This window comes from Ascaphus truei, chromosome 4 (genome assembly GCF_040206685.1).
Source record: "Ascaphus truei isolate aAscTru1 chromosome 4, aAscTru1.hap1, whole genome shotgun sequence".
NCBI lineage: Eukaryota > Metazoa > Chordata > Amphibia > Anura > Ascaphidae > Ascaphus > Ascaphus truei.
In genome coordinates, this window is record NC_134486.1 from 4,133,911 (window position 1) to 4,159,474 (window position 25,564).

Sequence of the window (25,564 nt, forward strand, 5' to 3'; positions counted from 1 at the left end):
AAACACAGACAAAGCTCAGTTTTTAGCACATCTAGTGAGACTCATACACGGTACAGTGCCTAAATATATATGGATAAATATCTAATAAGTAAATGGTCTTTTAGTTTGACATTTTTGGCCAAAATTGTTGTAAGCCCCTGAGCCAACGCCAAGGCAGACCACATATCAGGGGTCCCTAACGCTAATATAAATTCTTAATAACCTGTTTAATAACAGGAAGAATGATTTATAGTAAATCTGTCAATATTAGCTGCAAAGTTCTGTCTGACTGAAGCTTTTATTAACCTGTACATTACCAGGAAAAGCACTCTGTATTAGAGATGTCACAGCCAAACTGCAAGCAGGCAAGTTCCCCTGAGTGGAAGATGCTATGGAGTGAGCCCATAACCATTTAAATGTGGGAGGGGGTGAGCTTAAATTAAGTAGGAGGTTGCCAACCTCCAATCAGCCATGACTAGCTGGACAAGATGCAATGGGGAACTCTAGCTGCCAAACCTGCTGCTTTTCCTCCCTGGCTACCACTAGCCCTTCTCCTACTGAGACCTTGTGCTGGCTACCTACCTGCAGCCTTCCCTCACTCCGCTTCTCCCTAGCTAGTCCTAACCTGGATCCTAAGGACACATGAGTGAGGCCATATCCCTGACACTGCCTCCCCATTACCGGAGAGGAGCCCAGGGGCACTGGTGCAGAAGCACCCACCTTGGCTCCTGGCTGGCAGGTAATCTGGGGGTGGTCTAACTGTGCCACTGCCCCTGATACCTCCAGCCCATACCCAGGCGACAACAGTGGGGCTCTAAACCAAAAGACCCCCTGAGGCTCTGCCAGGGTAATGGGGAAATCTAGCTGGCTCACTTGCTGGCTCACTTGCTGCCTTTCCCAGTTCCCACTGGCCCACTGTGATGATGGGGAGGATTTGGTCCGGGATTTAAGGGGTTACAACCCCATTTGGCCACCCTCTACTCTCATCAGGGAAGCAAGGGGTTAACTGGACTGAGGTCCAGTAATGTGTTTTTACCTCGCTTCAATATCCAAATGCTTATTCCCCTGTGTAACTGTATTGTGTTATCCTAGTGTTTGCACCCACACATACACTAGGGTTGCTGCGGGAGGGAAAGGGTTAATGTTAAAACAGTGATTCTAGCCCTTTGTTTAAATTACCCTCAAAGATGCCTGCCTACCTAATTTTAGTATTACACGGTAATATTTAGTCTCATTGGGAGCGTCATGCGTGACGGAATGTATTAATATGGCTCGCGCGCGTCAGTAAGTATTACTGAACTGAAGTTATGAAGTTATTTACAGTGTATATGGAATTTTGGTTTTGTTCTGGAAACTGCAGACTCCCTCTGTTATGGTAATGAGCAGGAAGGACATCCTGCTAGAATTTACATAGCCTGGTGATCAAAGGCTAAATTGCCTAATTGTTTATGCTGGGCCCAGGAACTGACTAGTTTAAGTGTGATACTTCACACTAAACAATGGAAGCCCAAAATCTGCTTCAAAGACTTTTTCTAGCCTTTTCGGCATCTAGGGTTAAGAGATGAGTTTGACATGGTATTTAAGTCAGAGTCACCCTTTACTCAAATGTCCTTCATGTGTATTCATGACCTGCCTGTCTTGCTGTGATGTCAACTGAATTATGGAAGAAATGGCCCATCCTGTATCCTGATGGCTTTCTTGTCCTAAACTTTAAGTAAGTGTCCATATTTTGCCTGTTATTTGTATATCTCGTGTGTTCACCTTTATCAAGGAATAAATTATATTTTATCATATCTAAGTCTCGTCCCAGTTCAACCCAGTTATATATATATATTTTTTGTGTATTATTAATAGCCTGTCACAAAGCTACCCGTCACACCCACCCAACCCTCTCCCAGGCAATCCTACCCTAGAGCTGGGTGCTAACGGGGCTAGCCCTCTCCCTGAAGCGGTGCCCCCATTACCGGAGGCGAGCTCAGGGTTGCTGGTGCGGATGCACCTGCCTTAGCTCCTGGCTGGTAGGTAACCCTGGGGTGGTCTAACTTTGCCACAACCCCTGATTCCTCCAGCCCATAGCAAGGCTGCAACAGTGGGGCTCTTAACTGAGAGCCCCCTTGATGCTCCACCACGGTAATGGGAAAGCCTAGCTGCCCTACAAGCTGCCCTTCTTTCCCCTCCCCTGGTACCCCTATCTCCTGCCACCCACCGTTCATTCCTACAGGGTACAGTCATAGGACAAAATAAGTCAGGGTCAGTCTGCGACTTGATCTGGCTTACCTCACTGGTCCCTGCAGAGACCGCCGCCTTCGTATGTCCCGATTGCAGGGGGACTTGAGTGGCCGTCGCCGGCGTCATCTTGGCCGGGAAGCAACGGAAAACTGCAGCAACAGCTACCGGGTTCGGCACAGGGAAAACGATGCAGGACATGGGTCCCAGGTCCTCGTGGAGAAACTCGGCTCCTTTCAAACAAGGTGAATCACCCTCCTCCCGCATCCCCTGTCCATCCCCCCACTCAGAAAGGGCTCCGGCGCTTTGCCGGAATCGCGTCTCTTCCGCCGCCGCCGCCGCCGCTACAGGCGAGCTCCGGGTGACTGCCGTAACAGCACCCGGCTTCGGCACAGGTTTGCCACCGTAGATGGTGGGGCTCCTGTCGCTTCTGAGGAGCGTTGACTCCTCCAAACAATGCCAAACACCCACCTCCCGCACACCCCGATCCTCCCCCCAAATCAAATCAGCTCCGGCAGCTTGCCGGAATCGCGGCTTCTCCGCCGCCACCTGCATCCCGCGTCCTGGATGCACTTCCACTGGCCGGACCATATCAGGTCGTGCCAGGGGTATCACAGCACCTTGCTGTAGCGAGCCGACCACTTGCCGAGCGCTGCTGCTGATGACTGGAAAAGATCTGCTCCGGCCGCCGCTCCGCTATTCTCTGCCGGGATCAGATGGATGGCCGCCGCTTTCCGCCGCTGTTGCCGATGCAGCCCGGCCAGGTTCTCCAGGGGACGTCCCGTGATGGGTTGTCACCCCAGCTGGGCGGTAGCCATCGGAAGATGCCGCTAAATTGGTCACCTTTTCCGCAGCTCGTGAGCGCTGGCCCTGAGGGGCTTCTTCGCCCGACCACTCACGGTCCGGGCATCAGGCTTTGATGTGGCCCGCTTTGTTGCAGTGGTAACACCACCACTTCTGCCAGCACTCCTCCGCCGCCAGTGGATCACCTACCGCAAGAGGCTGCAAGGTCCAAGACGGAGTTGTTGGAGCCCCGAGCTCGTTCCGGAGTTCCTCCGCCGCCGGGGGATTACCTCCCGCAAGAGGCTGCCGAATCCAAGGCGGAGTTGTTTGAGCGCCGGGCTCTTTCCGGAGCTTCTCCGCCGCCCGTGGACTACCCCCTTGCAAGGGGCTGCTGAGTCCAGAGCGGAGTTGCTCGTGCGCCGTGTTCAGGGAGGGGGTAAGCGGGTCGGGACATCGCCAACATCTGGAGCTCGTTCCGCTCTGCCTGGGACAACGTCTCTCCCCACGGAGACATCAGTGCTAGCTCTTCCAGGGAAAATGGAGTGGCCACCGCAACGGCCGATACCTCTCCGTCTGCAAGACTCCCGTGGTCTCCGCAATCACCCGCTCCCTCCTCAAGTCTCTGCCGTACCCGGAGCTGGGTCCATTCCCTGCTCTCCGGCGGTTTGGTGGTTACAGCGGCTGCAGCTGTGGTTCTTTGCTCAGCCTGCCGGGTTTCGTGTTCTTCGATCGCCGCCTCTCTCTCAGCTCTACCGGCTGCAGGCTCCCGCTCGGACTTGATACATTCCTCTGGTCTCGGTTCCCGGCTCCAGTCAGACGGATGGCCGGCACTTGTACTCCGGAGGCAAGGCTTCCCACAAGTAGGGGAACAGTGAGGTGGTGCCATATCTTGTATTATATGTTCTCACTGTGTGTCCAATATCTTTAGCCTTAGGAACTCACAATTCACCCGAGTTTCAACTGTATTACAGAGTCCCGCAGTAAACTATAATACAGGTTCAATGCTGCCACCAGTTTATTATAGAGCCTGTCACAGTAGCTAGTAACAAGGTATAATATACACCAAAATATCTGGGTTGAATTGAACACGACTTCGATATAATAAATATAGTTTAATCCTTTAAAGAAGGTGAACACACAAGATATACAAATAACAGACAAGAATTAGCACTTACTTAAGGGTTGGACAATGAAGCCATCAGGATACAGGATTGGCAATTCATTCAGCAATACAGGTTCAAATGAAGACATCACAAAAAGACACGAAAGACACTGAGTATAGAGCTTATACTCGTTTATATGGAGTTCCACTCCTATACTTTGGCATTGAGTGCAAGTCATTGGAGAACAATTATCTGCACCCAATCCCTCCTTGCCACCTCACCTGAGGGGCACCGTAATACCTGCCCACTGGGTGGATATTATTCTAATCAGGGGCTTATTTCCCTAGCCCCCTCTCACAAGCCTGGCGTCTGAATGTCTGCTTTGGCCAGGAAACCCTTTGTCCCAGGGTGTGTAACACAACACTTATCATGAAGTACCCACTTCCTGCTTTCCTTTGTGATAGCATACAAAAGCAGGGTGGGGGAGTCTTTGATCAGGGGTTTATTGTAGACCACTTGTCTTTCCTCCTGAGCATTAACATACCATATGGGCTCTGGGTTTTTCTACCAGACCCAAAATACAATACACTCTTTAATATCTACATATATTAAAATACTCCGTTCTGTGGGTCTGAAGTGGCCAAGTTTCAGCCTTCCACGACCCCCAGAACCGGAGATACAAAAAACAAGGTAAAATCCCCTATTAACTTTAATGCAGGATTCTCCGCTATTGCTAAAAGAAATCTCTGCTTTTCACTCTCCCATTGAAATCAACGGGCTCTGCCGCTATAGGCTTTCAATGGAGCAACTCCGCCGTTGAAGTCAATGGGCTCCGCCGCTATAGGCTTTCAATGGAGCAACTCCGCCATTGAAGTCTATAGGAAAACCACAATTTTTTTACATTTGCCCATACTCCGTCTGGTTGATCAGAGAGGGCTGGAAATGGCCATGCAGTCATGCCGGAACAGTGACTACATGCGACCCAAATCCCAACCCTCTGGTCCTCACAGAACCGGAGATATGGGCTCACACTTTTTACCCTTTCGGACTTAGCCGTTTTAAAGCCACGCGGCTTTCCCCCATTGGAATCAATATGGCCGGCACCACCATAGGATTCAATGGGACCTCCGCTCCCATTACAATCAATGGCGCGACACTCGTGGCGAGTGCGACCTTTTACGGGGGTCCCTCATTCTCGGACCTGGTGATGGTCATGTGTGGGGGTTCCTAGGGTCTAGGGGCAAAAAGAATTTAATTTCTGCGTGCCCTAGAACCTAAGTTTCCCACGCCAATTGTCGTTGAACTTGAACTAATATGATCAAAGCTCTTTTTCAGATATTGTATCCGCTTCTGCGGTCTGCGGTTTGAATGGCTGCCAACCCGTTCCTGGAGGTCGGCGTCGAGGAATCCCCATTGAAATTAATGGCTCCATTGACGTACAATGGGGAACCGCCGCTCCTCCTCTCGGGCGCCATCTGCAGGTCTTCTGGTAAAAATGGACCGAAATTGCCAGTTTCCCCATAGGATCGCATTGAGCTGCAATGGCGACCTATGGAGAGCTGCAAAATAGAGCCTGCAAAGGCGGTAAAATGGAACAAAGGGCTATAATCATTCCTTAACTATTAACCCTTTCCCTCCCGCATCAATCCCAGTGTATGTGTTGGTGCAAACACTGGAATGGGAACAATACACATTTACAAGGGAATATACATTTGGATGCTGAAGCAGGGTAAAAACACATTACTGGACCGCTGTCCAGTTAACCCCTTGCTTCCCAAGTGAGAGCAGGGGGTGGCCAAATGGGGTGTAACCCCTTTAATACCAGCCCAACCCCCTCTCCCATGACAAGCGTCTGCAATAGAACAACTCCCAATAAGCTGTAATGTACAATAAAGTCCCCTAATAGGGTTTGAGGGACTAGTACTTAATGCCACAGGCACCAATGAATAATAGTACAACCATTGTCCCATACAGTGAGAATAAAGGGTATGGCAACCCCCAAATATAACTCACTTTTTGAATTCCAGGATCCAGATAAGTATTCCACAGCAGGGATTAGTAGCATTCAGTCCACCAGTGTGAGGAGCAGGAACAGGTAGAAAAAAGGCAGTGCACTGTCTAGAAAAACAGGAGGAGGCTCACGGAAGCAAAAACAGGCATTTATTTCATTAAAAGAACAGACAAAGGTCTACCCACCTCCTCTACCCCCAACAACCCCCCCCCCCCCAATACATACAGTACAGTAATGGGTAAAATGACAATTATCCACATATGGATAATAGCTCATTTGTCCATTTTAAATGCAAAAATTAGCCAGCCAGCATAAATAATGTAAATAAAACTTTCTACTTATCCCTGCCATCATGAAGGGCGTCCTCGTCAGCTTACTCCAGGTCCATGTCCTCTGATGCCAGCAAGAGTAAATGAAAAAATACAATCTAATGGCCCCTAACACCTTAATCAACACATAGCAATTAATAACCGCTATAGTAATAAAGGGGTTACTGTATGAGTGTGTATGTGTGTGTGTGGGGGGGAGGGGGGCGGTGGTTTGTTTGGGGTAGAGGACGTGGGTAGTAGAGTTATTGTGTTTTTGAATGTTTATTGTGGGTAGCGAGGATGGGTGAAGTTGGTATTTGGCCCTTGGTGGGTGTTTATACCTACCGGTTGGGTAGGGAGGGGGGGCGGTTAACCGCAAAGGTAGTGAAGGGGTTAACTTCAACTGCAATCCCCCGCAAGGCTTAAACACCCACCAAGGGCCAAATACCACAATACCACCTTCACCCAACCCTGCTAACCACAATAAACATGGTACTGGTAGTGAACCCCTTCATTGCCTTAGCGGCCAGCCGCTTAGGTAATGACATTGCCTGTAAATGCATTTTTATTGCATGGGATTCATGCCGGGGGCCTCCAGTGCTGATATTAAAGGGTTTCAGCTCCGGAGACTCGGGTATCCACCCGATGCAGGAAAACACATTTTGTTCTATGTCCTCTCTCATCTCATTCTCAGCAGCTTCTCCCGAAGCTTACTGAATAGCAGTAGCCATTTTGGCCAAAAAGGCCCCGATAAGTGGCTTATCGAGGTTATAGAATAGGCCCCTTACTGTTTTATCGGTATTTTTGGATAACTGAGAGGTGGATATCCAGGAACTTCAGCTCCAAACAGCAGTATTTCCTATAGGTGGTGAATGCATATTAGATATATGTTTTGTCTAATAATCTACTCACACAGGTTACGTTTATTAAAGATCACACAAAGCCTTATATATTAATGTCTCTCAACAGCTAAACTTGTTTAAAGGCCGTACAGAATTTATCAAAGGAAGAAAACCCCAAAAAGCAATTTATTTCATTATTATGATGATGCGAGAGAGTGCCATACATAACCTCTCCATGCAGGAGGCCTATGGCGGAGCTTGTCTCTGATAGGAAATGGACCCGCAGAACTGAGGGAGGGGTATATCATCCCCAACCAGAGCCAGAGGCCAGAGTCCTGTTAGAGTGGTCATAGTTGTGATCCAGGCAGGGGTCAAGGCAGGCGGCACAGGTGCAAGGTTCGGTTACAGTTTGGGGTCAAGGCAGGCGGCACAGGTGCAAGGTTAGGATACAGTTTGGGGTCAAGGCAGGCGGCACAGGTGCAAGGTTAGGATACAGTTTGGGGTCAAGGCAGGCGGCACAGGTGCAAGGTTAGGATACAGGTTGGGGTCAAGGCAGGCGGCACAGGTGCAAGGTTAGGATACAGTTTGGGGTCAAGGCAGGCGGCACAGGAGCAGTGGTCAGGTCACAGGCTGAAGTCTCAACTGGGAACCCAAAAGAACATGCCAGTCTCAGGAACAGGGCAGGAACAGGGCAGGCTCATGAGCAGGGCAGGCTGAGGATTCGTAACACAATGGGGCCAGGAACACAAGGAAAATCATACCATGTACATATATATACATACATGCTCAAAGCTGTGACCATGCAGCAAGCTTAAGCCTATAGGGAACCGTGTATAAAATGGTTTTTGAAGCAAAAAGTGGCACTGTGTGCTCATTTGCATGTGATTTCCCAGAATCCCTTGCTGCAGTGGAAGTGCTGTGTGCTGGGTGATAATGGTGAAAGGCGGGGTTGCAGACCTGCCTAAGACATGCAGATGAGCATACAGTATATTTCCATTTGCTATATATATATATATGTATATATACATTCCATAGCTTGCACTCAGAGTAGTTAAATGTAAGGCAGGTGCTAGTCTCAAGCAAATAATATAAACAATATTACCATTCTGGTGTCCGGTAAGAAAAGACTGCACATCGGGACCGAAATGTCGATTTGGGCGGCCTATTTTTGTACCTTATGCCTAATACAGATCCTTTGGAATACTACACCTGAGTGCAGTCTTTTCTTACCAGACGCAAGAATGGTAATATTGTAGGTTACACTTCAATTTATGTCCGTGTGCTTCTTATAAGGTTGCTTATCTCTCTGTTGCTTCTATATATATATATATATATATATATATATATATATATATATATATATATATATATATATATATCTTTTGTTTGTATAGTAGGATAGCATTCCCAGAGTTACAAATGACTGCCTTGTAAGGGTTCCAGTCCAGGGTTTTTCTGGAACTTGCCCTTACGTGGCTGTTGTGGCCATCTTGGTTCCTGCCAGATCTCTTCCTGGACTTAGTCATTTGCTGCACCTGTTCCAGGACTTAAATTGCAGCCAGGGACTCCCAGCCCCTGCCTGAGCATAGCATGTGTCACGGGAGACCAGGACCTTTAACACTTCTATACCGGGATCATTCACTAGGCAAATACAGTAGTGGAATAAATTGAGGTTTATTCGTGTAAACCCGCGTACACACCGTGAAATACAAAGATCCAGGTAAAGTACACGCTTACTGGGGCGCTGGGGGTGACATCTGGCCTACATGGGCGCCAGCTTCGGAAGGCTTACCCTGACCGGGATACCCACCCGGGCTTCCTGGTCCTCTTTTCGGTTAGAAGCTCTAGCTGCGACTGCTGCGTGATAAAACGAGAACTTTGACCTTGCGTCTGACTTAGCCTAAGCTAGGCCAGCTTTCTTAGCTCCAAAAGTGAAGCCGGTTGCTCTGCTATTAGCGACAGAGCAACTTTGAAAAGTTCACCTTTGCATCACCGGCCCAAGACACTGGATCGTCTGGTTCTCTGACTGGGGCTTCTCATTACATACCTTCCGCTGTTCTATGTTCAGTATGGAAGTAGGTGGAGCAACCAATAAGAGCGTGGGAATTCCTCCCTGACAGTCAATAGGAATAGGGGCTTGTCCTTTGGCTGACATCAGAGGAGGGGGCATGCCAAGCCAGCAAGGGATTCTTGAAGAGATAATGGGTGAGCACATTAGTTACAAATCCTTTGCACATTTTTTTCACATGAATCAAGACTACACAACGTGGCGAGAATTTCATAAAGAGGTGGCAAAATATCATGCTTCCTGTCTCGAGGGTCTGATAATTGCGCAAAGGGGAAAAACAAAGTTGCTGAGAGAGTGGAGATGTTCTTCGAAAAGAGGCTCCAGAGGAGAAAATTGTGAACAAGATAATGGAGGTCATCCTTTCTACAAGTTTCCCAGTTTCTGACTGAGCAAAGGAACTGTTAGTGTTGATGACAGCTGACCCTGAATTGTCCGGCACCACCAAACTTCTCCTGGAAGACAATTCTTAGACTCTGAATGTGCACTGAGGGGAAAAAGTACAGAAGCTATCACTGCTGAAGCAGAGCTACTGTTTTCACAAGAGATGCCCAAGTTGCAAGTTATTCCATAAAGGAAGTTGTTCACAGGATCTGGTTTAAAGAATCTTCCAAAAAAGAAGCATAAAGGAAAGAAGGAAGGCCTTACAGCCTGGGTCACTCCTAAAAAACATTTAAGAAAGCCTTCTAAAAGTGATAAAAAATATGTTCTGGTAAAGAAATATTGCATCAAGGAGAACCAGGTCGATGGATCGAGTCAGAAGTTGGAAAGTCTGTAAGACACAGGAAAGACTGGAGAGAAGTTTAAAAACTTTTTCGATTGGAAATCGAAAAATAAAAAATAAGGAAAAAGAGATTGAAGTTAAATGTCTCCAACAGTGATGCTGGTTCGTGGTAACGGTGCACAGGCCTCTGCACAGGACAATGTTACGCTGGTGAGGGGGATATGTGACAGGCTCACTGTCTGTGTAGACTAGAGGGAGGTGCAGAGTATATAATTTCCAGTATACAGGCGGTTAAAGTCCCCTGGAGACGCTAGCTGTAGGTGCAGATAATTAAGGCAGAACCCCTGACTGAAAAGGGTTTAAAAAGACAGTCAGCCATCTGCCGGTTGAGAGACTTTCCCCAACCAGGAAGGATAATGGTTGGTATTGTTCCCCAGGCCTGCTGGCCGCAAAGCCTGCTGGGACACCTGAGACCCACACCCAGCAACAGGATCTCCGTGAAAGTGAACAAGCCTGCTGGACGCAGGGCTTGTATTCAAGGAACCAGTATCAACCCTGCTGAGGGAGCAAGGCTGTCATGTCTTTAAGGTGACACAGTATCCAGGTGGATTGTCTGGATTGTATATATATATATACAGACAAAAAGACTGCGACAATCAGGATCTATATGAACCTACAATATCTTATAATAATGACTGTATTGTTATAAAGAGCAAAGATATATCAATTAAAAAATATATATATATATATATATGATTGATGAACAAATATACAAAATATAATATCCTAAATAATAAAAATAAATATATAGCTAGTGTCTATGGGTATGTATTCCAAAAAATAGCTGTGGTTGAAAAAAAGTTGTAAAAGTCAATATAAAATCCAAAAAACCATGAGTGTGTGAATTCTTAGTAAAATATATTCAAATCATGGATGGCACTCTTTTCAGGATACTGGCAGCCTTCTACGTGGACCCAACGATCTCCCAGTAGATTTATGAAAAATGAAAAAAGAAAGCGCCCGATCCTAGTGCAATATGTAAAAAATATACATTTAATATGACCAATTAAAATCCAACAAACTAAAACTCACAAACAACATTGAATAAAGAGCATGTTATGAGTAATACTCATGCACCAAACGCTGGAACTCTGCTGCTCTGCTCACACACCTCTCTGTTGTGTACGGTCAGAAACCATCCCTGAGTTCCTGCTGGACGGTGGCTCGGAGGGCTTCTGACCGTACACAACAGAGAGGTGTGTGAGCAGAGCAGCAGAGTTCCAGCGTTTTAGGGACTTGGGTCCAAAAGGTGAACATTTAATAGTCAGTTCTAAATAAAAACCAGATGGATGAAGAGTTAGGTGGGAATCAGCGAGACCAGCAATAGGGTCGGTACCCGCCGAATCCACAAGCAACTCAACTCAACTCCTCTGGTGGAGTTGTCACTCAAATCCCCAATGGGGTCTTGTTCCATCAGAAGGGACGTTAACAAACAGTCAAATATGGACTGGCAGTTCATACAGCAATCTTGAAAATCACAAAGACACGAAAAACAATTGAGTAAGGGTTGTGCCTGGTTTATATACCATCTCAGCTCTTACTCTTAACCCTAGGCGCCGAGCTGGCTAGGAAAATCTATTTGAAGTAGATTCTTCTTCCCCTGCAAGTGTGAACTAGGACACTTACAAACCACTCAGCTTCTTTGTTCTTTGCCCCAGTGTAAACAGTCAGGGCGGTTAACCTTTGATCAGAGGGATTATGCTAAACCATCCGGCTGCCCTTCTTGACCTATTAGCATAGCAGATGGGGTCTGCATCCTCATCTCAGATCCAAAATACTATACACAGTTTAATATCTTCACATATTAATAGGTTCCGTTCTGGTGGGTTCAGTGGGTCGAAAATTGCCATTTTTTTATGCCTACAGTGACTCTACATAGTGGCCAAATTTCAACTCTCTGCGACCTCCAGAACCGGAGATACATAAATGCACTTTAAAACATTTTTAAAATACAGGATTCGTCCCTTTAAAAATGAATCTCTGCTTTTCACTCTTTCCCCATTGAAAACAACGGGCTCCGCCGCCATGGGCTTCAATGGAGCAACTCCGCCGTTGCAGTCAATGGAGTTCCCCGCCATAGACTTTCAATGGGGAAACCGCCGCCATTGAAGTCTATGGGAAAAACCACAAATCTTTACATTCGCCCATACTCCGTCTGGTTGTTCGGAGAGGGCTGGGAATGGCCATGCATTAAAGCCGGAACCTTGGCTACATGTCACCCAAACCCCATCCCTCTGGTCATTCCGGAACCGGAGATATGGACTTACATTTTTCATCATTTCACACTTAGCCGTTTTACCGCCACGTGGCTTTTCCCCATTGGAATCAATGGCTGGCGCCGCCATAGACAATGCATGGGCACACGCCGCCATTAAAGTCAATGGCGAGACCCTCCTTCTCCACTCGACCCTTTACAGGGGTCCCTCATTCCCGGACCCGGTGGGGGTCGTGTGTGGGGGTCCCTAGGGACTAGGGGCAAAAATAATTTTATTCCCAGGTGCCCTATAACCCCAGATTCCCATGCCAATTGTCGTTAAACTTGACCGAAGTGATTAAACTCTTTTCAAAGACATTGTACCCGCTTTTGCGGTCTGCGGTTTGATGGCTGCCAACCTGTTCCTCAAGGCCGGCGTCGAGGAATCCTCATTAAAGTCAATGGCCCCATTGACTTACAATGGGAAACCGCCGCTCCTCCTCTTGGACGCCACCTGTTGGTCGTCGCTGGAAAATAAGTCCAAAACCGCTACTTCTGCCATTGGAATACATTGAGCCCCAATTGCGACCTATGGGACTCTGCAAAATGGTGCCTGAAAAGGCGGGAACATGGAACAAAGGGCTATAAACACTAAGTTAACCTTAACCCTTTCCGTCCCGCATTAATCCCAGTGTATGTGTTGGTGCAAACACTGGAACAGAAACCATACATTTGAACAGGGGAATATACATTAGGATGCTGAAGCAGGGTAAAAACACATGACTGGACCACAGTCCAGTTAACCCCTTGCCTCCCAAGTGAGAGCAGGGGTGGCCAAATGGGGTGTAACCCCTTTAATCCCGGGCCAGACCCCCTCTCCCTTGACAGTATGAGATGAAAGGTTAAATACCGTATTTTTGTGGTTCCTCCTTTAGCGATTTATAACTTTTCTCTTTGGCAACGCTGCCCTGCTCTTGTTCCTCTGAACTTCACCTTCTTCTTCAATTTTGATCTTGTTTGGACCCTTGGTGTTGTTGTTTCCCCCAAAGTGGGTATGATTTTCTCCTCTGCATACCCTCGCTTTGGGCCCGGTCTAAAAAAGAAGAAGAAGCAGAAGCCGAGGAACAAAAAGCAATGGCAGACTCCGCTTCAGTTGTATATTGCGGGATCTTACTACCATCACTGGTCACTACTTTGGGTCTAATTGCTCTCTTATCATCACCCTGAATTAATTCTTCATGGTCAAATGTAATAGATTCATCCAGTTGAAGTGGTGAAAACCTATTCTCAGTGGGGCACATGTGAATCAAATTAGTATGTGCATTGGTATCTTCATATGTCCCACGACTCCTTTCCTCCCCAGTCTTGTCTGTGGATGAATGGAGTCGCTGTTCTCTACTAAATACCTGAGTAGGCTTTGACTCAATGGTTTTAGAGCCAGTGCCCCCAGTAGGGTTAGAATTAGCTTCATTTTTGTAGTTCTTTGTATCTCTTCCCCGCGAGGGAAATCTCCGGGAGTTTTTCCTCCAATTAGTGACCCTACCATTAGCATAGTCTTCTTCATCTCTAAGTGATTTAGTGTTTTTCCTATTAATGATTATGTGTGATTTTGATATATGGCGTGGGGGGGGGGGGGGGGGTTCTAAGGTATTTGTAGATGGTTAGAAATCTACTTGAAATTCAATACTCTAGATGGTTGGTATATTTCAATGTAACAAGATTATTTTTAGTATATTTCCTCTTTGTTAGTTGTTATCCGCACGCTTAGGTGTATTATATGTTGCCCTGCATGTAGATCAGGCTATATGTTAATAGCCGTAACAACATGTTTATATCACTGTGTGGATATTATTTAATGTCAATTGATAATAACACTTTTATTATACACTTTTTATACTATGTAATATTAATTTCGTTTTAACTGAGTGCTTTACTTATATATACAAAATATATATTTTTTTACTTTTTATGTATAGTTCACATTTTTTATGCTTTATGTTTTGTGTTATATGTGTATGTATATTCATGCAATTTCATTTCCATGTATTCGTGTATCCTATTTCATTTCCCGCATGATCCATTCCATCTCTTTTCCCCTCCCAGCCCCAAGGTGTTAATTTATCATGACCCATGTGTCATGAAGTATCCAATTAAGCATTTGGCTATATATGTGGATTGTTAGCAGTTTATTCTTAGCCCCTGAGGAAGTCGCATGCAGCGACGAAACGCGTAGGGCACGACCTATTTATGGACTTTATCTATTTGGAAGTACATTTATTATTTCTTGGCGATTTCTCATCCCTCTGCTCCTCTATCTGAACACTTTGTCTGTCTTTGTATGTGGTATGTTGGTATTATATTTTGAGATCACTGTCAATTAGTTTTTTATCATTCTCCATAACTATACTTTCTTCTATCCAGGTTTCTAAGTTAGCACAGCAGTAATCTCTTTCTTTATATATATATATATATATATATATATATATATATATATATATATAAAGAAAGAGATTACTGCTGTGCTAACTTAGAAACCTGGATAGAAGAAAGTATAGTTATGGAGAATGATAAAAAACTAATTGACAGTGATCTCAAAATATATATATATTTATTTAATGCACATACTCTGTATTCATAATGCACATATACTGCATTCATCATATAATATAACATATGGCTGTGTCACATTTAAAGTGACTGGCAGAGTTAATTTTGGAGTTGAAATTGGAGGTGAAGATTTGAGGAAGATCGGACTCTGCACAACAACAACTCTGCAGCTGTGAGAACTTGACTTTCTAAAAGCTGTGATTCTTTGTACTCTTCCTATCCTCCAGTACCTGGGAAGTCTCTCCTTCTGCATCTCACTATGCCCTCCCTACTGCTTTTGCTGTTTACTGTTTCCTCGCTCCTTTGTGAATGTCTTTGTTCTCTCCAACTTCCCCACTCCCCACCGCAGCATTATTTATACACCCCTCTCCCAACAACTTCTTTACCCCTCAATAAAAAGCACCAACACAAATCCTCTATTCACACCCTCTATCTCCTCCTTCCTGCTGCTGGGGATCTCCCCTAAGCCTGAACCCAGACATACACACCTGATATCACCCACACCTCCCTGCCATCTCTTCCCCTGTAAATGGTGTTAACCTTCTGATTTAATACTGACTAACCTTAAAACTTGCCCCACAAATCCAGCATCCCAACAGCCTGCACTTATGGCTATTGTCCGACAGTCACTCCTACCACCCATTGTGACCAAGCACTGCCATCTACAGCATTTATTCCCTCACCTGCAGGCTCTGTAAGTCTCCTATCAAGTCTCTTAGATTGTAAGCTCTTCGGGGCAGGGATTTCCTTTCCTATTGTCTGATTTTGCTGCACTTAATGTATTATTATAATTCCCTGTACTGTATTCTTTGTGAAGCGCTCAGTACACTTTTGGCACTATATAAATAATGAAATACAGTACAATACAATATAGTATATTATTAGTATTGCCAATACCCTATAGTAACTGCTGTATTATTTCTTACAGGTTTCACATAAGGTTTTACCGAGATGTTTTGGGTATGATGTATGCAATAAATGAAATAAATAATTCTTCAGATCTGTTACCCAATATATCTCTGGGATTCAGTATTTATGACTCCTGTATGTCTCAGCTCCGGGCCATTGGGGGGACTTTGTCCCTGCTGTCAGAGAAGAGAAACCATTCCATTATGGTTGGGATCATCGGAGAGTCAATGTCAGATTTATCAATACCCATCGCCAGGATTCTGGGCGTCCTCCACTTCCCACAGGTACGGTGCACAGGGATGCAGATTTATTAATAGAGTGGATATAATTTATTCAGGGCAAACATTTATGAGAGAGAGAGAGAGAGAGTGTCGCTATCTGCTGTTTTTTTTTTAATATACATATTTTTATACTGTATATACAGTACCTGACCAGGCTGAAAAAAAACATCTTTTAAAATAAGAAATCGAGCCTGGAGCTCTGGGAATACCCCACATGGGACAATGTCTTCCATTAAATTAATGTCACTTAACGTCAAAGGACTCAATTCAGTAATTAAGAGGAAGCTAGTCCTTCAGGACCTAAAGAAATCGAAGGGAGACATTGTCCTCATCCAAGAGACTCACTTCAATTCCCCAACCCCACCCAACACATTCAAAAGCGTATTCCCCCAAGCATATTTTGCATCCTCGCCAAGCAAGAAAAGAGGAGTAGCCATCCTTATACGGAATGGCGTCCCTTTTATTTTATCCAAGTCACTCCCAGACCCCGATGGTCGGTTCCTGATACTACAGGGTGTCACGGTAGCTTGTGACAGGTTGTAATTTACACCAAAACTATATATAAATATATATACCTGGGTTTAAACTGGGACGAGACTTAGATATGATAAATATAATTTATTCCTTGATAAAGGTGAACACAGCAGATTATACAAATAACAACAAAATATAGACACTTACTTAAAGATTAGGACAGAAGGCCATCAGGACACAGACTTGGCCACTTCTCCCAGATTTCAGTTGACATCACAGCAATACATGCAGGACACATGCAGGACATGAAGCCTTTGCATGCAGGCATCAAGACATTTGCATCAAGACAATGAAGAACATGAACAACATGGATAAAAGGGTGGCTCTGACTTATATAACATTTTAACCCTTGCATCCCAGCTTACGGCGCCGTGCCATCTAGTAAAATCCCCTTTGAAGCTGACCAGGCTTCCAGGGTCCAGTGTGAAAAGTCACACTTACTCTGGTTAATTCCTTTTGTCCGTTGGGCCAAGCATAAGCAATTAGCCACTTAGCCTTTGATGACCAGGCTTGTAAATTATGGCATTCCTGCTCATTATCATAGCAGGGGGTTGCAGTTTCTCAGAACTCAACCAAAATTTCATATTTACTGCAAATCACCTCATAACTTGAGTTCAGTAATACATACAGTCAGGTGAGATATATTAATACAGTCCGTCCCACCTGACGCTCGCAGAGAGACCCAACATTACAGTGTAACATGAAAATTAATAGAGATATTAATATCTGGCAGCCACTAAGGGCCAGATATTAAGTGTTTGTAACGGTTTGTGGCGGGGAAGTCCCACGAATACAAATATGTAATTCTTATCCTTTTCAGCCAAGGACATCTCATAATATTCTTATATTTAATAAGGTTACTCCTTTTGATTCCCTTCTTGGGTAGCTCCACCCCTACCCCCATCAATAAAACCTTTTGAAGTAGGCTTGTAGCTTCTCGCATAACCAACTAGGTAATTACCTGTTGATCCTTTCTGGGTCTTGCATAGCAATTCCCCTGTGAAGCCAGGCTAAATTCTAGCAGGATGTCCTATTTAGCATCCAACTGGCCAATTCACACCTCCTTTTTGGATATGCACTTCCAGAGAGGAAGCTTGCATATCAAACGTGAATAGACTCATGAGTCAAACCATTTTGTCCTGGTACCCATTACAAAGGCAGGCAGAGGTAGTTAGCATTTGGCTTGTACATTGTAAGACTGCAAAAAGTCACTTTATCAAAAATATATGTTCCTCTTATGACAAAGTTATATTTTTAATATGTATGTACTTGGGGGGTGACCCGGAGGCTGTACCCCAAGGCTCAGGGTCCTGGCTTACTCCGTTACCAAATTACCAGTTTTCAGGTAACTGTTTATTCAGCACTGCATATAAGATTAACCCCTTAAGTCCCAGTGGGTGGGTTATGCAGACACTGACCCAGCAACAATACATTTTACACAGGGGAATAAGCATTTTCATGTTATAACAAGGGTTAAATCACATTTCTGGACCTCAGCCCAGTTAACCCCTTGTATCCCTGGCGAGGTTAGAGGGGGGCCCTTGGGGATTAACCCCGTTAATCCCGGGCCAAACCCTCACTATCGTCACACAGGGCACCCTGGCTGGCACCCCAATCACACTTGTAAATGTCTATGCCCCCAATGACAACCAACTCCCTTTCCTAAGAACACTCCTCCAATCCTTAGAACAGCAATCCTCCTCATCTCTGATTATCGGAGGTGTCTTTAACATGGTTGCCTCACATGCACTAGACAAATCGAACCCCGCCCCCACCCTCCTCCCATCCTCTCCCACTCCATACACCATCCAATCCCATAAGAAAGATAAGAAATACTCTCTAGTGGATATATGGAGGGCACAGCACCAGGGTCAGAGGGACTATACCTTCTTCTCCACCCCTCATCAGTCCTACTCGAGGATCGATTACTTTCTAGGTACTAGCAACATCTTCCAGGCGTCCTCCCAGTCAAACATAGGCCCAATCACCTGGTCCGACCATGCACCAATTGAACTTACCCTATCCATACCCTTTGTGTAAAACACCCAATACAGATGGAAATTAAATGATTCCATGTTAAACTGCCCTGACACAGAAATGGTACTCCGCCAAAAGCTATCAATGTTCTTTCAAATTAATGCAGGTTCAGTCTCCGCCCCAGCCATGCTCTGGGAGGCCCATAAAGCCTCCATCAGAGGAGACCTGATTTCAATCGCATCACACAAAAAGAAAACTAAACTCAAGCTCCAAAAAGAGATCTTAGACAAGATCACCAAGCTAGAACAGCAGCATAAAACCACGGCATCTAAAAAAACGCTTAAACAACTAAATCTAGCGAGATCTGCCCTCAAACAGACCCAACTCGAGGAAGTAGAGAAGGCACTAAGGTGGTCGAAGCAAAAATTCTTCGATAAAGGCAATAAAGCTGACAGGCTTCTAGCCTCAAAACTCAGGGGCACGAGAGTCAAATCTCAGATAGCCCGCATACAGACACGAAACGGACAGACCACATACATAGAAAAAGAGATAGCACAGGAATTTGCAGACTTTTACTCGGACCTTTACAACCTTCACCCCCCAACCCAGGACCCGGTTAGCCTTAACACTATCTCACAATACCTAGAGCAATGTAACTTGCCCACCCTATCCCAGGAAGAGGTAGAGAAGTTAAATAAAAATGTCTCCCAAGAGGAACTGTCTGAAGCCATTAAATCACTCAAATTAGCCAAAACCCCGGGCCCTGACGGTTTCTCAAACTCTTATTATAAAATGTTCATGCCAATCCTTTCCCCATACCTATTAGATATGTACAACTCCTTCCTCCAAGGGGAACCAATCCCCGCCACGATTACAGCGGCATATCTGGGTATAATCCACAAGGAGGGTAGAGACCCGCTCCTCTGCGGCAACTATAGGCCCATTTCGCTGTTAAATACCAATCTCAAAATCTACAGTAAGATCTTGGCAAACAGGCTAAATCCAATTCTCCCTAGACTCATACACATAGATCAAGTAGGTTTTGTGTCAGGAAGACAGGCCTCCGACAACACCCGCAAAATCGTGGATATAATAGACCACGTGCATCTCACCGGATCCAAAGCAATGATTCTGAGCCTCGACGCTGAAAAAGCGTTCGACAGAATCAAATGGTATTTTTTAGACCAAACAATGCTGAGGTTCTGCTTCAGTGGCCCTTTTCTAGAGGGAGTGAGAGCCCTCTATCAAAACCCAACAGCGTATGTCAAACTATAAGGCGGCTTCTCGGATCCAATAAAAATCAGGAACGGGACCAGACAGGGCTGCCCGCTTTCCCCCTTGTTATTTGCCCTAACCATTGAACCTCTTGCGGCCAAAATTAGAGCCGAAAAAAGTATCAAGGGGATCCAAATTGCGGACCGAGAGTACAAAATTTCCCTATTCGCGGACGATGTGATTCTGACCCTTGATGACCACCTTTCCTCCCTTCCTAGCCTTCAAAGGCATCTGACTCAATTTGGGCAGGTCTCTGACTATAAGGTCAACATAGACAAATCGGAAGCCCTAAATATCTCCCTCCCTCTCCAGACGTGGAAACTTATCCAAGCCCACTACAAATACAAGTGGAGCTCCACCTATATAAAATATCTGGGGGTCAAAATTTCAAACTCGTATAACTCACTTTATCAACACAATTACCCCCCCCTATTTGATCAGATTAAAAAAGACTTGGAAACGTGGCAAAAACACCAAATTTCCTGGTTCGGAAGAATAGTGTCCGTAAAAATGAACGTCCTCCGAGGGTTACTATATTACTTCCAAACCCTCCCCATCGTAGTGCCACGCCTGGCTCTAAAGAACATCCAGTCACTAATACTCCAATTCTTTTGGAACGATAAGAGACCTAGGGTCCCAAGGTCAGTGATGCTCTCATCAAGAGCAAGAGGAGGCATGGGGGTCCCCGACTTAGTCAGATATTACCTCGCAGCACAATTGAAGCAGGCTGTAGTTTGGAATTGCTACCCGGCCTCAGCCTGTTGTCTCGCAATAGAGTCACATTACGCACAGCCTCACTCCATCCAAGTGGCACTCTGGACCACAGGAGGGAGAGGGAGTGGGCCACAGATGTTCGGCCTCGGAGCAATGAGATGCACGTGGGACGCATGGCTCAAAAGCAAAGGGAAGTATGGTCTGCTAGCTTCTCCCTCCCAGCTCACCCCACTCTTTGGGAACCCCAACTTCCCGCCTGGGTGTTCCACAAGACAATTTGACCAATTCCAGGGTCACAATATTAGGATGGTTGCCGATCTACTGCAGAAGGGAGAGATCCGAACTTTTCAGGCATTAAAGAACAAATTCCAGATCCAAGACCTTCATCTATTTAAATATCTACAACTTATTCACTTCCTACACTCACTGTCCCCAACCTCCAAATTCCCCCCGCTGACACGATTTGAAACCCTATGTCTCAAAGACATACTGCACCGACACACTTTATTCGAGCAAATACCCGGTATGTACCTGGCAGATACCTGGAATGCGCCGCTCCTCACCTCTGACAAGCCCCGTTGTGTTTGCCTTCCCAGCCTGGGTTCATGCCTGGCTGACGGGCGGCTGATATGTTAAATGATAATGATTAGGATTTAATAGGCTGCAATGCTTCGCGTGTCTACCAGATGGCATAAATTCATGAATTGTAATGCAGTATATATATATATATACTGTGCAGTATTGCAGCCAGCGGGAATAAAATGCTTCAATCCCTGCCTGGAAAATACCTCAATGCACTCGGGCAGAAAACAGTCACAAACCTCAATACACCCGGGTATACCCGAATTCGTGGGACTAGCCGAGCTCGAATAAAGTGTGTCGCCAGTGTATACCAGAGAGGCCTGATATCACAGATATACAAAAGCACGGAACCGACAGCAGACCCCCCGAAACACCGCTATATGCAAAAATGGTCGGACGAACTAGGTCTCCCAATAGACCTGGAAGACTGGGAGGATATTTGGGAGCAAGCCCCTAAAACCTCAATTTGCACGACAATAAAAGAAAACATCTATAAAATTATATTCCAGTGGTACCTGACCCCGGCTAGGCTGAGCCAGGTCTACCCCGGCACACCGGACCTGTGCTGGAGGGGATGTGGTCAAAAGGGAGACATGGCCCACATTTGGTGGTCATGTCCGGAGATCCAGAAGTTCTGGACCTAGATCCAGACACTTATCTACGGTGCTGAGCAAACCCATTGACGACCTCCCCCCACCAATGTCCCGGCTGATCAGAGCCATGCTGACAGCGGCCAGATGCTCTATAGCGGCAGCCTGGAAACAGATTAAGGCCCCCTCGAGAGCCACAGTAGTGAGAAGGGTTAACAAGGTCATGACTATGGAGAAGCTTACGGCCATGCTCCAAAAGAAAATGCCCCAGTTCTGGAACACATGGGACCCCTGGATCGAGAGATAAACCCCCAAAAATTCAAAGCACCTAGGTCAAGCAACCACCCCCAAACAATTGGAGAGCTACACCGGGACACCTCTGGGCAAGCCCACATTCCCCCCTCCCTCTCCCCCCCCCCATGTTTGTCTCCCCCTTCCCCTCCTCTTCCCCTTACTCTTTTTCCCACTGAAAACGGAAAACTGTTATTGGTCCTTCTCTGAAAGTAACGAGCAGAAATGTTGTAGGCCCACGACACTATTGTATGTAAAATTATCTTTGACTGTGACCAATAAAAAAAATTGTTACAAAAAAAATAAGAAACCGGAAAATAATCAGGGAATGCAAGCTTTTGGTTAATATATACACAACCTGCTATTAATACAACATCACCTTTTTCAGATCAGTCATGGAGCGATTTCTTCAGAGTTGAGTGACAAAGTAAACTTCCCATCTTTCCTACGTACAGTGCCTAGTAATATGTTTCAGAACATTGCTCTTTCTCGGATCATTGACGTGCTTGGTTGGACTTGGGTGGGAATGCTGGTTGTGGACAATGATATGGGGGTGCAGGGTGGGCAGGTTATCCAGGCTGTGATAGAGAAGAGTGGAAGCTGTGTGGCTTTTCTTGAGAAGATCCACATGAGCTACTCCCAAAGAAAGATCCAGAGAGTGGTTGATGTCATTAGGCAAAGTTCTGTTAATGTGATAGTCCTCCATAGCCCTGAGGTCCATGTAATTTCTCTGCTCGATGCACTCTATGATGGGGGTGTGACTGAAAAGATCTTCATATTATCTGCTTCATTTATACTTACTCCTGGGCTCTTCTCCAAAAAGGCCTGGAGTGTGTTAAATGGGACCATTGGTCTGATTCCCAAAACAGGAACCATGCCGGGCTTTGAGGACTTTCTCCATAACCTGCACCCATCCAGGTACTCTGAATATCCCTTCATCAGGCTCTTCTGGGAGAGAGCGTTCAACTGCAGGTGGCCAGAAGAGGAAGCAAGAGAGGACACCTTAATTCCAATATCAAAGCAGGAGTGGGTTCTCTGCACCGGGGAAGAAGAGCTTGGGGAGCTGATCCCCTCTTTATTTGAGATAAATGATCTCAGCTATACGTATCATGCCTACCTGGCGGTGTATGCCTATGCACATGCTCTGCACACGCTCCTCATGTGCCCGACAGAGAGAGGATATTTGCAGGAGGGAACATGTGGTAATGTCAATGACATCCAACCTTGGCAGGTAAAGGAAATATCAGACATTCCAAATACACTGTTGGGCTATACCACAAGCATCACCGACTGTGCTCCGTCATCCACACTTACCCCGATCCATGGAATCCTTTACCCTGCTCATTAAGCTGTACCTATGTAATACTATATAAGTGTAGTCTCCTATAATACTCAAAAAATACCTATTTAACCCCTTTCTGTGGTTTAATGTGCTATTGAAGCATTTACCAGTTAATTTTAATATTTTCTTTTAACAATTACAAATTAAAACCAAACAAATTGAGTTTTAGCAAAACCAGAAAAAAATCCAAAACGAACATTTTTTTTTAGAACTTAAACAAAAACATGAGTGAAAGTTCCCAGTACAGGACAATGACTCTGTGTCATCTATAGCTATACGTCTCACAGAATATATTTAGTGGGTGGCCTGTAGTCCTAGTGTTACTGTCAGTGATTTAGCAAACAATGGTTTCCCATTGGTTATCTCTATAGTACAGTAAGTCAGTCCCGATTCTGTACATCTCTGTCACATCTTGCACCGTACAGGACATTCCCTTCTCTAAACCCGCTCCAGACTCATCCGGTCCTTTTTAAGTGAGCAGAACAGTAATAAAAGTTTGGCTGTGTCATGGATTTATACAATCACTGCATTATACTTTATATTCTCAGAGTCATTGATCATCATTGATCATTATTGGTGTCATTATATTTATTCAGGTCCTTCACTCTCTGAAGAAAGTCGATTTCCAAACCAAGACCGGAGACAGAGTGACTTTTGATATCAATGGGGACATCCCTGCTTCCTATGACATTGTGAACATTCAGATTCTCAACAGAAGCTTCAACCTGGTGAAAGTCGGGAGATTTGACCCAGAAGCACCTGACAAAATTACTATAAACATCAGCGCCATTCTGTGGAAGGAGAAATTTTCCCATGTGAGTGTTACCAAGCCTCATCCTCCATTTCTACTGGATATGATAGAAAATACTTGTTATTTCATTAAAGACTCAGGGACCATGACATTATTTCCAGTGAATCACATGTTATAATGATAGATTTATTTTGTGTAACTATGGCATTCTGGAATGAAAGATACAGATTAAAAGGCCTATAGGTCATTTCCATATGTGTCACCCTACAGAGAGAAGTATGATGGGTCATAGGATGATTCTGTATCTGTGTCCCTGAGGTGGGAAGGGCAAACATCTATTACTGGGGTATAGGAGGCAGAGAATCCGTCCATGTTACTATGGAGCAGAATCACAACTCCATAGTTCCCTCCATTCTCCATGCCATTGTGAGGTGAGAGGAACAGACTCAATACACTTTCCATTATACGGGTTGAGTGTTTTATTAGCAGAGAACACATACAGTATTCTGCTCCTGAGCTTTGGAGACCTAGGTACGAAACACATGATTTTACACATTTTGGCATGAAATTGTAGTTAAAGACGCTGTTGGACATTCCTCCATAATACCTGTGTAACACCCCTTCCCTCCTCCTAAGGGAGATTTGTCTGCTTCAGATGTTATGCTACTAACCTGTTAGGCTTATAAGGGCCTGAGCCTCCGCGCTTGGCGAGCCTGGGTTGGCTGGTGCAGTGCCTCCACCCGTGAGGATCCCAGCGATGGCGGGATAGCCCCTCACGGGAACAGGTATACCGATATGGTATACCTCAAATAACCACAAATCAAACAATATATACAGTATGCAACACACTTTACTATGGTCCCATAGCACTCTCGGTAATACAATATACAAATGTAACAGGGTATGTCCCATCTTACCTGTTTTTCCCCACATACAGTGGCGGCCGAGCTGAGTCTACAGCTGTGGGGGAAATGTGCAGGCAGACAGCGGCTTGTTTTGTTTTTTCCCTGGCGCGTGCCGCGTGTCACTGTGGCGCCGGTCACACGTGCCAGGGTTCCCCGGCATCCCCGAAGGCTGCAGAGGAAGCAGGGGTAAGGGGGAAGCTGCGCAAAGCTGCGCGAAGCAGAGGAGCAGCCAGGGGGAGCAGCCAGGGGGTCGGAAGGGGAGGGGAACAGCATTATAATTTTGCACGCGGGGAGGGGAAGATGCGGCTGGCGCGCGGCCAAGTTTGGCATCAGCCGGGCACCAGCCGGGCGCCAGCCGAAAAAAGCCCCGGTCAATTACGGGCAAATTTTAGACTCAGATGTGCCGCAGCAGTAGGATAACAACTACATAAGCCCTGATAAGTTCCAGACCGTAGTGGGTTAATCTATGGGCAGTAACCCCCCCTTTTCTTTCCTAGAAGAGGAAGGAAGG

General features: G+C 45.6%; 1 protein-coding gene across 1 annotated transcript in view; it reads left to right on the forward strand.

Annotated features, from left to right (window-relative positions):
• LOC142491883 (extracellular calcium-sensing receptor-like) overlaps positions 1-25,564 on the forward strand; it is a 42,739-nt gene that overhangs the window by 7,792 nt on the left and 9,383 nt on the right. The window contains exons 3-5 of the mRNA XM_075594703.1: positions 15,831-16,095; positions 22,444-23,286; positions 23,994-24,212. Coding sequence (XP_075450818.1) covers positions 15,831-16,095; positions 22,444-23,286; positions 23,994-24,212 — 1,327 coding nt within the window. The remainder of the gene's footprint in view (positions 1-15,830; positions 16,096-22,443; positions 23,287-23,993; positions 24,213-25,564) is intronic.